This window comes from Archocentrus centrarchus, chromosome 11 (genome assembly GCF_007364275.1).
Source record: "Archocentrus centrarchus isolate MPI-CPG fArcCen1 chromosome 11, fArcCen1, whole genome shotgun sequence".
Taxonomy (NCBI): Eukaryota; Metazoa; Chordata; class Actinopteri; order Cichliformes; family Cichlidae; genus Archocentrus; species Archocentrus centrarchus.
Window position 1 is genome coordinate 23,431,792 of NC_044356.1, and position 12,545 is coordinate 23,444,336.

General features: G+C 40.6%; 1 protein-coding gene across 1 annotated transcript in view; it reads left to right on the forward strand.

Moving 5' to 3' along the window:
* Window positions 1-12,545, forward strand: part of adgrb2 (adhesion G protein-coupled receptor B2) — a 257,223-nt gene that overhangs the window by 207,045 nt on the left and 37,633 nt on the right. Inside the window, exons 17-21 of the mRNA XM_030740517.1 lie at window positions 1,876-1,979; window positions 2,392-2,494; window positions 2,986-3,136; window positions 7,392-7,461; window positions 8,923-8,989. Coding sequence (XP_030596377.1) covers window positions 1,876-1,979; window positions 2,392-2,494; window positions 2,986-3,136; window positions 7,392-7,461; window positions 8,923-8,989 — 495 coding nt within the window. The remainder of the gene's footprint in view (window positions 1-1,875; window positions 1,980-2,391; window positions 2,495-2,985; window positions 3,137-7,391; window positions 7,462-8,922; window positions 8,990-12,545) is intronic.

Below are 12,545 nucleotides of genomic sequence, written 5' to 3' on the forward strand. Positions count from 1 at the left end.
TCTTCTTTCTTATGAGGTGGTTTTGATTATGTTTCACCTCCATTCTCCTCCCAGTGTCTTTTTGTGTGTGTGTTTGTGTGTGTGTGTGTGTGCCATATTGGTATTCCAGCCTATTCTGCTTTCCTCTGGAGAAATTGGCTTCCTTTGATGGGCTAGGGAAAACCACTAAAAGAGAAGCTTTGACTGTCTTGCTTTTCTCTCTCCCTATCTATTTTGTTCACCTCCTACTCTTTGCTTTCACTTACTTGTCCTTAACTCTTCCTACTCCCATCTCCCTGTCTAAATTTCTCTCCTACTCATTCTTTTCATGTTGGATTCTCTGTTCCTTTCTGCAGGAATAAAGAAGTCTTCGTTTTATGCTTCTGCCTATTCAGATCAACTTGAATACACACACAGGCACATGCAGCTTAAACACTTACCTTCAATTACTTAGCCCATCTGCCTGGATGTGCCTATGTGCGCAAGGATGTACTTTATTTGCAGTAAAAGATACCTTGTGCCATGAGTGCGTACAGTGATAAATCTTTGGGATGAAAGGGAAGGATAGTCGCTGTGGGGGGTAAATTGAGGTAAATTGTGTGATTGAGAACTTAAAAGCGGGCCAAACATCAAGCCCATTTGGGACGCGGCGGGGTGCATGCTTTCCATGCAGCTTCATTTGTCTGTTACTCATCCTTTCAAAGGCACACCTCAGGAGCAGAGGTATGTTGTGCATCATGACCTAAATCCCTTAATTATATGCTGTGGTCTTGTGCTTTTATCCTTGTACATATGGAATCATAAAACAAGTGTAAATTGCTCCACATCAAGTGTAAATTGAACATTTATCAAAACTGCATCATAGAGCGGAAACTCTTTCTTAACAGGATTGGTCTTAATCTTAACAGTTCAGTCAGGATGTAGTTAAAGGAATATTGATATTTTAATTTGCAATAATTTATATTTAGTGGAATTGCTCTGTTCTGGGACCTCTCCACCTTTTAAATCGCATAAGTATGCATAATGCGGGCAGGGCAGCAGAAAGACCCCCAGGATAGAACAGAGCAGGCATCAATAACAACATATTGATATTAACTTAGATATAGGATCAAAGGCGGAGCTGAGGTGGAGGTGTCTTGGAAAGCAGCTTGCAGATGTGCTGCAACTTTGGGCAGTCTAAAGCAGTTTAAACACACCAACACGCCTCCGTGAGACTGGATTTGTAAAAGGGTATCAGCTGAGTCATCAGCATATCTGGGCTGAAGTGGACATTAGCTGATATTTGAGGATAGTGGCTGAGCTTTCTGTAGCCTGCCCTGAACTAACACAATGCTTCATTAAGTTGATGCTGTAAATTTATTGTAAGGTTTGGGTGTTACTGTACGTCACAACAAGATAGCTGCAACTAAAGTCAGTTTCTGCATATTTATCTTTTATTTTTGCTTGTTTTTTAACAGCACAGTGGAATTATAATATCCTTGATGCATATGCAAAGCAGCAAATCCATCTGTCTGACTGGTGTTTAACGAGGGTCGCAGAGTTCACTTTCATAGACACGTTAGCGTTATCAAGTATTGATGTCACAGTCACACAACTTCAGTGGCAGTAATGACATCATCTGTGAGTGTGCAAATGTTTCCTAGCAACAAGAAGAAGACCTCAATAACGACACTGCCACTTATTACATGGCAAAGATCACATTCAGTTGTTTTCAGTTACACAAGGAAATATGTCACATGATAGAAGAGATAAGATGTGCTTTGTTGACAACAGCAAAATATTCAGGTTTATTTGGTAAGGTACATCTGTTTAATAGTGCCTTGCCAGTGCAGTAAAGTATCTATTTATCTCTCTCTCCCCCCTACCCGGTTTCCTTCTTTTCCTCCCCACTACTAGGACATGGGTCCTACCAGCATGCCCTCTGTGCCCCTTATGGTGGGGTGTGGGATCTCCTGCACTGCTCTGCTCATCCTGCTGCTAATATATGCTGCCTTCTGGAGGTGAGAGCACACACACACACACATACACACACACACACACACACACACACACACACACACACACACACACACACACACACACATATTATAGTCATAGTGCCATGGCAGTGTCTGTATTCATACATCAACTGTGCTCACAGTGGTCATTTTCTCACTTTTGTGTGTGTCATTTGCTTTGCCAAAAACTCCAGTGAGGCCTAATAAGGAACAAATGGTTCAACTGGGGGTGGGGGGGGTGATTAGTTTGTATTTTGGTTACAGACAGCAGATGGCAAACTCAAGCTAATGTCTCTGCAATGTCCAAAAAGTCACTATTAAGTCCATCAGTCTGTCATTAATACTTACTGCACATGTCTGTCATTTCCCTCTCTTTTTGTCTTCCTTTCCTTGTCTCCCATCCTCTGCGCTTTAGGTATATCCGGTCGGAGAGATCGATCATCTTGGTGAATTTTTGCCTCTCCATCCTGGCCTCCAATTTATTGATTCTGGTTGGACAATCACAAACGCTTAGCAAGGTAACGCACACGAGAGAGAGAGCCAATGTCTGTTCTTTGCGTTACACACGAATTTTCACAGGAACTCAAAACGCTTGTGATTCCAATAATAGTGCTCGTGACTAAGCCGCTATCGCCTAGAAACAAAACTGCCAAAAACTCCCAGGGTTCAGAAGTAGACAAAGTTCATACAGTGGAGTTCTGAAAGCAGGCATTCTGAGTTCTCTGACTAAACAAGGCTGAACTGTGTGGTGGTCAGTATCGATCAACCTGGTACTGCACACAGTAGTGCCAGGTTGAACTCCTGTTCTTCCACTCAGTATGTGCCTCATCAGACTCCCTTTTTGTCTTTGTTCTTTCTATTTTGCGGAGGTTTCTTTCTCCTCAGCAAAGTCTTAAAAAGATGATTCATCGCGGCTCCTCTTAAAAACTTTTTTTTTTATTTGGTTAAATAAAACCTCTCCATGTGTTTAAATCCCTTGTCTTTCTCGACAACTTTCTTCATTCACTAGGGCCTCTGCACTGTGACTGCTGCCTTCCTGCATTTCTTCTTCTTGGCGTCCTTCTGCTGGGTGCTGACTGAGGCGTGGCAGTCCTACCTGGCTGTCATTGGCAAAATGAGGCCACGACTCATTCGCAAGCGGTTTCTGTGCCTCGGCTGGGGTGAGTCCGCACACACAGGCACAGTATTACATGCTTTAAAACACAGTACTGAAGTGTGCAGTGGTGTTATCGTCCTAATGCTTGGTCACCACAGAGTAGCTCAAAAAATAGATGCCTGAAATATTTAGTTCTAAAAGCTTAGAAGTGTAGGGACTGCTTGAAGATGCAAAATGCCTAACTACTGCAGCTTTTTTTTTTTTTTTTTGCACTATCAACTCTTATTTCCTAACATGCACTAGACTGGAGTGATTCACACACACGCACAGCCCATATCACTGATCTGTGGTAATAAACCTGACTCACTTTCCTCCATAATTACAGTTTAATTCCCAAACTCTGCCTGTTTGAACAGAGAAGCTAAAGGGGCCAAACTCTTTGCTCATCTGGCATTATTACAGCTACCTTTTTGCTCAGTTGGAGAGCAGAAGCTGCTCTCACTGACAGAAAAATATATTTTGGGGGCTTTTTATCTTTCACTGTGATTGGACAGTGGAGAGAAGAGTTAAAAATGTGATAAGAAGAAGATTGCAATTGCTCTTTACACGAGTCACCCTTATTATTCCTACTGAGTTTTCTCACGTGACATTGCTCAAAACTTTTCTGCCATATTGGACATGATGCAACCACTGGTTGCTAGGGAAAAGTGTGTATTCCCCGACTGGTTGGCAGTGGTCCCTGGAGGTCGCTGGCTTTTTCTGTTTTTTTTGCACCAAAAACTTTCTGTGATTTATCTGGTTGGTAGTAGATTTCCACAGTTGCCTGTAGTGGCAGGTGTCTCGCTAGGGAAAAATAGGGGTCACTGACCAGTGTGTAGGCCTGCGTGACTGGGCCTTTATCAGTTATTTTCCCAGCAACTGCCATCAAACTCCAGCAACCACTAATCTTTCCCTAACGGGTGGTTGCCAGATGGTCAGTGACCAGTCTCTAAGCTTATGCGACTGGGGCATTATTCACCTGATCTTGTGTTGTCGTCATCATGATCACACATTCAAGTTAACAGTCACATGTCTACAAAACCTCAATAGTCTATAAAGACCAGACAAGATTTTCATTTTCAGTGCACAGAGCATTTTTTTTTTTGTAAATGCTGCTCTGCTAATCTACATCTTTGATTCATCCCATTGTTTTGCTGCTGTTTCCTGTCTCTTTAATTGCAACTGTAGATACATTTAGTCTGTGAAGCTTCCCTATTTCTTCATTACAGTCTTTTCTCATTTTTTAAATGATAGTTCAAGTTGTCAAAACAATATGTGAACTCATTCACAACATGTTACTTGCGCACAACAGAATATTTCTCGTTCATTGTTAGCATTTGCAAATGTTTTATCACATCTCGGAAAATGAAAACCAAATTGTCTACAATTTGAACAATTACTGGTGTCTTTGTGATCAAAATAGACATTTCATTCACAGCTGAATAGTTTTTTTTTTTCTCACTGTCTTTCCAGTCCATGCAGAAAAGTCTATGAAATGATCAAAATCTGCCGGGCCACATCATGAGTTTTGTCAAACACATTTAAAGAAATTGACTTTAAAACAGTTCCAGCAACTTGTGAACATGGCGGATCCCGCTCAGATAAGCATATTATGAGGCCGGCCATCTGTCAAAGGAAGAGGATGATGAGCAAGTAAAATGTAAAACCTTGCGCTCTAGATATAAGCATCTTAAAACCGGGCTGCTTTGATACAAAATTGCAGTCAGTTATCCAAAGAAAAATACTAGTCTGGCTCACCAGGCTTTCAGTGTCAGTAACACTTACAGTGCAAGACTGTTTGGAAATCAGCAGCTGGGGAGTTTGTCTATCTTTCTGATAAAATATCTAAACATTTTGACCACCTTGGTTTTACACAGCATCTTAGAAAGTTTCTATTTTGACAGCCCTTTTTGGTGACTTATTCACTGACATAAAAACTTCTTTTTATCACATGAGTTAAAGGTTTTGTGTGAGGAAACAGCTTTTTACAGTTTTGCTCAGTGTGTCACTGCATTTATGAGCTGTTTTGGGAAGTGCATCTTCCATCCTTAGAGCTGCTTGTTAATAATAACCAGCTGAATGTTTAAATTACATTATGATTTTTATTTTTAGAAGCGCTAGGCACTGACCAACTAGAAAGACGTGGGATTTGACGTATTGGCATCAAAGCAACGATTGTCCATCTTCATTTAATGATGGATGTTGTGAGAGGTCACTTTTTTATTGCGCTTTCTCTCCTTTAAGTCAATGGAAAAACTGTTTTTGTTTACAAATCTAACACTGCACTGTACATGCAAAAGATATTTGATAATGCCGAGTGCACCCACTCAGTGACTTCATTAATTTTCCCTGGCAACATCCTTTATAAGCATTAATATTTATTGCTATGCATTTGTTTGTGCTGGTATGCTTCCCCAGAAATCTAAACATTTTGACCAGCGTGTTACGGGTTCCAGCAAAGAAGCGAGGCATTTGTTTCAAAATGCAGAATGCATGAATTATCATAGCCAATATAATGGTGGCATTCACTACACTTAGCTGATAATAAAGGTGTCTGCTGTTTCTTTTCCTGAAAACATCCGCTATCCTCGTGTGCCAGCGGATTGTCAGCCTGGGAAATGAAGACCCTTTCATGAATTGGATTCTGATTGAGCCACTCTTGTGTGACATGCATTGGTGATGGAGAGCAGCAGGACAGGCTTATTTTACATGAAAATGTAACAGCTTATTATGCTGGAGTGTTGAAATTGTTGGCTGTATTATGCTTAACAATCTTCATTTGCTCCATTCTAATTTATAGCCCATCTTTCTTCGCCGTATGCTGTTATTTGCTGCTTCATTTCCCAAAAGGCATTCATTACAGTTTTTAATGTAATTTTATCTAACTGAGCCAAAGCCACACGTAGAAGTTTTCTCATGCATGAGACATCCTCAAAGGGTGTCACTATTTACATGTAAACTCTCTCCTCTCTGCCACCCCACCCCACCCCACCCATTCATGCTGCATGTCGCTTTATTATGCTGCGCCCCAAACAACCTGATGCAACAGGCAGCAGGAACGTTAGAGGAAAATCAAAACATATGATAACATCTGCACAACGCTAGCAAGATGCAGAGAGATAGCCTTAAAAATTACAACCGTCACCCCACACACATTTCGTTTCACTTGATATTGATCCCACTGGTCTAATCTGCCAAGTCACTGATGCCCTTACCTGATACAGAGGGAGAGCAAATGTACATATTGCGCATTCGCAGAAAGAGCGGACGGCTCCCGGCACAGCGAGTGTGCGTGCCAGCTGTTCAATTATCCGACACACTTGCAGATGCACACAAAATGTGTGAAACAGTTGAGCAGAGTGGAGAGGATCAAACAGCTTATCCTCCTCTCGTCCATTTCCCAATTTTCTTCCCAAATTATGTGATTGAAATCAGTTGCCATGGAAACAGGAGATTTTGGGGTGTGACTGGATCTGTGTTAGATTAGCAGCAGACCGTGTAAGCCTGAAGTATAGGTGTGTGTTTACCGTCTTATATAGCGGTAAGTGCTAGATTGATGTTGTTGACTAATTGAAACTTTGCTGGTTAGTGGATCGGCCTGGCTCTCCACCGTCTTATTTGTTAATGTTAATGTGACTTTTTCTAATTGCTTTTCATTTGCAGCCATAATCACAGCTTTGTTAATTACATGAATATTTCAGAGCCAAGCTCATTACGGGGCCCGGCATATTTCCTTCTTTTTCTGGCACGCGTTCTGCGACACTTGGTCTCACTCTCTTTCCTTCTCATTTGTGCACACGCACACAACGACACACACACACAGACACACACACAAATCACTTGATTTAGCTAATTATTGTACGACTTATTGACCACTCCTTGCTATATCTCACATTTTTTACAAATGGCCTCTAAGTCTCATGTGCTCAAGTACTCCTGGAGCTGCTTGCACACACCCACACTGCATTTTGGGTCACCTATGGCTAAAATAACTTCCATCTATCCAAGCCCAGTTTTCATGCTTGCAGCTAGACCTTGTGTCAGGAAGTACAGAGCGTTGGGCTTACCTATAGAGCACCCAGTCACTTTGAATCATATTCATTCATTCATATTACACACTATTGCATGGCTGCTTAGCATTTTAATGAAAGGAGCCATATACTGTTGAGTCGTTCATACTGGAAAATCATATTGGGGTGACATGCTTTATCGTCACCACTAAGGCTCTCTTTTATCGTTTGTCTCACACTTGTGAACTTTCTCTCTGTGTCTGTCTGTAGGTCTTCCAGCCCTCGTTGTAGCAGTGTCAGTGGGTTTCACCAGAGCGAGAGGTTATGGCACAGCCAGCTAGTGAGTATTGCTTCCAGACCTCACTGACTTGTCTCAGTCAATTTGAATATCATCACTAAACACCAGCTTCAACCGTGCGTTTGTAAGGACTGGAGGCAGAGCGCCATTCATTGGCCTCATTGCTGACAATTCAAAACATGCAAGTGTTCCCCTTTCTTTCCCTGAGGTGTTCAAGCTAAGGTTTTGTATTTTATAGGAGCGCAGGTTTATATAATTTTATTTATTCAGTGAAGGCAGTCCATGTGTGCTATAAACAGCTGAATGTATAACCCCCAAATCAGTTTTTTACATCAACTCCATACACGTATCCATACAATTTCTACAGTATATTCATTTCTTCCTATTCTTTGCCACAGAGGGACTGTAGCCTATCCCAGCATGTACTGTGTACACAACACATCCTGGCTGCTTATTCAGTGGGAACAATATATTGTTGATATTATCATTCACAACAGGGACACATTAACTGCTGAAAATTAGGTCTTAACTGTTAAGCATCTCCCCGTAACTGCAAATAAAATAAAACATCGTCACGTGTCATTCATAAAAACCATGACTGTCAAAAACTAATAAAGCTAATTAGGTTCATGATTGTGTGGTTCTGTTAAGATTTGAATGACACCAATGGCACCATATGCAGCAACTCCACAACTGAAAAGTGTAATGTTTTGACTTCAAAGTTCCCAAATTTGCTCATAAAATTAAAAATATATATTCCAGCTTAGGGCCAAATGTCAGTTTCTGTCATTCAAGTGAGAAACTGATCATTTTAAGGTCCTTCGACATAAAATTAATCTCTTTGCTGTCAAGTAGCCAAAGTGAGTCCAAAATGACCTTCAAGGCATTTCAATAATGTCAAATATGTGAAGCATGATTTGAATGTTTTGTGTTCACTGCCTTTGGCTGCAGGGCTGACCCCCCCAAAAGCTTTATTACATGCCCAGTCAATAAATATACATCTTAACGATGTTTATTCCCTCATATTTTACTTAACATATCATTATTGTGAGGGTTTTTGGGCTTTGTTTTTTTTTTCCCCATCTTGAGCTTGCTCTTTATTGAGCTGTAATTAAGATGACAGAGGGGTTTCCGTGTGCTCTGATGACATTACTGGAGGACACATTTAGACTCATTAAGTCTCACTAGCTTCTAAAACCAAATGAAATTTTTGGTTTGAGGATATGTTTTAGGTAATGTACATAATAAATTTGCTCAGCACTGAGGGCATTATTTACAGAAAGAGGCACTTAACCACACATTGAAAGGCTTTATCCCTCACCAAGGAAATTTGGAGTTAATGTGATACTTAATTGAATGTCTACTTGTTTTGTTAAGTACTTGGCACTCGCACCAAGTGAAATGTGAGACCTGAATGTGGTGAAGTGATATTTTACACGCTGTGATTTTACTGTGTTTCGCACTTTTTAACACCTCTGTCATTTCCCCCCCCCCACCCACTAGTTGCTGGTTATCACTGGAAGGCGGTCTGCTTTATGCCTTTGTTGGTCCAGCTGCTGTCATTGTATTGGTGAGTCTGTCCATTGTACTCGCTTGATGAGATTCCCTTCCTCTCAGCCAGCATGTCTCTGTCAGTGGACACACAGCACAATACTACAAATATTTTTGCTAAGTTAGCCTCCGAGCTTGGCATTTTTAAAGCAAATGCATGTTGACCTCTGAGGGTTTTCCTCCCTCCCACATGCACGTGTAAGCATACACACCCAGGGTGTACGCGACAGGATGATGAGTTGAGCGCTTTGATCGTCGAGTCTAAAATGTCAGCCTAGAAAAAATAAAAACATATTCTAGCTGACAAGAGCTGCCGGCAATGCAACACAGTTCTGGACTTCCATCCGGATTCTAGCCCTGATTCTCTCACTATTATATGCAAAGCATAAGGCACTGTAGCCAATGTATTAATATGGCCAAATATATTTTCAGACCTAAATATGTGACTAACTGGCATTCCACAGACATAATAATCTGCACTTTCTTCATTTTTGCCAGCTGCTATAAAACAGACGGTTTTATGTTGAAGTAAATATACTTCTGTGTTGTGCTACAGCAAAACTGAGTGCATTGATTGCATCTCAGAGGCGTTTTAATCATCTGCTCTTGTGTGCTGCTGTATGTGGCTCAGCTAATTTCTCCTAAATGGATCCCTGGGTAGATATTGCCACCACTAAGCTTAATAAGTCTAGATGGAGCATTAAAGTTTGGTAATTGCTGCCACTGGCATTGCTGTTGTGTGTGTCTTTGGTTTTTTCCCCCTGTTGTTTGCACACATACCATATAGTACATGTCAGAAAGGAAACATGGATCAGACAGCATCACAGGTGTGCAGAGTGATATGCATGTTTTTGAAGTAAATCCCTGACAAGCAAACAGCACTCAGACAGTTTCTGCAAGCTGCAGTTTGAGGCACAAGGGAATACAGGATTATGCGGTGCTGAATATTCATCATTATGTTAATCTAGAGTCTTGCAATGCCACTATTATTATTTAAAGGTTGCATAGTCAGAAGCCGAATGCAAACCAGTTAAAAATTGCATTCCTTTAATTGAAAATATTAAATAGTGTTTATACACTTGTGTGACCTTCAAGCTAAGATACCCGATTCTATAAATACTCACAAGGCTGGTGCTTTATTTAAAGAAAAAGGAAAAAAAAAAAAGGAAAATACATGAATCTAAAAGCTGTATTTTAATACATTATAAAATAAAATGAAAGTAAAGCGTTCAAGTTTAGAAAGTGGCAGCGGTTTTATAAAATCCACCAACAGTATTGCTTTAAGTTATTTTTCAGTGCCTAGTATTTCTTGGTATGCTTCCAGCTTTTCTCCTCCACAATGTCGAAGTACGCTCCACGCCCCAGCTGCTATGTGGTACCTGGCCCCCTGGTGTTGTTGCTGGGGCCTCACTCTAACAAACAGCTGTAATGAGAGCAGGGCGTCGGGCAGAGAAACACAGACCTTCCCACAGGACTCTTCTCTAATTAATGAACCTGGCCTTGGGCAAATAGCTGAGCAGGATGATGCTGACTCACAGAGCCTGGGCCAGACATGACTGGCATGACAATAGTGCTTTCACAATCTGGCACGTTGTAGGTAGTTGTCAGTAGCAGACACGAGACTGAAAAAGCTCAGAGCAAGATTTTTTTAATGAATTGTAAAAGCCAGCTGTACCATACTGTCGATATACCAAATGCTCTGTCTGATGTGGTGATGTGCCGTACAGGAGCTCCACAGGGGACTGTGCTGTCTCCATTCCTGTTCACCGTGTACACCTCAGACTTTTAGAGCAACTCAGGATCATGCCACCTGCAGAAATACGCTGATGATTCTGTAGTGTTTGGATGTATTAATGATGGGCCGAAGAAGTACAGAGAGGTACAGAGCACTAGTGGATGATTTTGTGGAGTGGTCCACGCTGGCAAGAGACTGAACTGGAAGACCAACATAGAGGCTCTATAGAATAAAATGGGATGGGCAGGGTCTATTTCCTGAGAAACCTGAGATCCTTCAATGTGTGCAGTAAAATGATGGAGATTTTCTATCAGTCAGCTGTGCAGCGTACTTTGTTGTGGTCTGCTAGGGGGGGCAACTTTGGAGCTGGAGACAACAACAGACTGAATAAACTGATCAGGAAGGCTAGCTCAGTGATTGGCTTATTATTATAATTTATTTATAATCATTGTTTCAACTGCTGTAACAAAAGAATTGTCCAAATATGAGAAAAAGAAAGTAGTTCCCATTTCTCATTTCATTTCTCATAAATGGGCTTTGAGCAGATATTAGACTTCTGCAAAAGATTTAAAAACTAGATATTCAACATGGCATGTATAAGTCAGACTTTAACTGTTCAGCTGCTCAGTTCTTAGGAATTTTTGCAACCATGTATTCAGTATATGAAATTTTTCATCTTAGCTACAAGCAGCTCTTGGCAACAGCTGAAGGAGAAATCCAGGCAGGCATTCAGTTTAAGAGCTTGATAATAATAGGAATGCATTGTAGGGGCAGTGTAGGTACACATCAGGGTGTGAAAATCACTTGTCATTTACATTGTATGCTCCTCACAGCTGAAATCCCAAAGAACGTGATGGGTGATCAAACAAAGACTAAGCAGAGAAACCCATAGCTGATGGAAGAAAGAGTATAAGTGAGTGTTGGCAATCAGGATTATGAGGAACATGTCGCTAGCACAGAAAATCTCCCACATGGGCAGGATTTCAGAGTAGAAGGGGTATACATGTGGCAAGCTGTGTGTGTGTGTGTGTGTGTGTGTGTGTGTGTGTGTGTGTGTGTGTGTGTGTGTGTGTGTGTGTGTGTTATTGAATCTGTCTCACTGGGTCACTGCTATAGTCCAGATGTTTGGCAGGCTTAACAGCGGACTCCTCATTAGTAAGAGACGCAAGTATGAGAAGCGATTTTTTTTTTTTTAAAGATACTCTTTGCAAACGGCCATATTTCAGAATGGCCATAATTATAGGTGTAAAAGTACCTGCTCATTTTTAAGAAAAAACAATGATAGGCTAACAGGGTTTTCTTTTTTTTTTTTTTGTTTTTTACCCCAAGTGGCTTACTTAGGCTTTTCTTGTAAGCAGTTTTAGTTTTATAATGAGTGCATTTTCTTCCTCAAAGTCAATGCAAACATTTTTTTATGTTTTTTTTTTTTTTTTTTGCTGTGGAAATGTAAAACCTTTGTCCTGTGCTATATGATAGGAGTAGTATGGAATCAGTGAAAGGATTATCTCACCTGTATGCGTTTGCCTGTATGATATTGACACAATTGCTTTGCTGTTCTACCTTTAGCCAATTATTGAGAAAACTTACCAAATTAAACTTGAATTTGTTAATGTAACTTAATATGTTGATGCTCCAGATTTCGGATAAGACCAGTTGCAGAATTAAATGGCAACATTTAGTTACCTGGGAATCAGAAAGTAATAAAACTTTTATAACGAAATGTCTCTGTTCAGCTTTGATACCATACATAATACTATATATAATTCATAAATAGATATTTTCATTAGACAAACTAATGATACAAATAAAGATAAATTCTACTGTTTACTCATGACTTCTA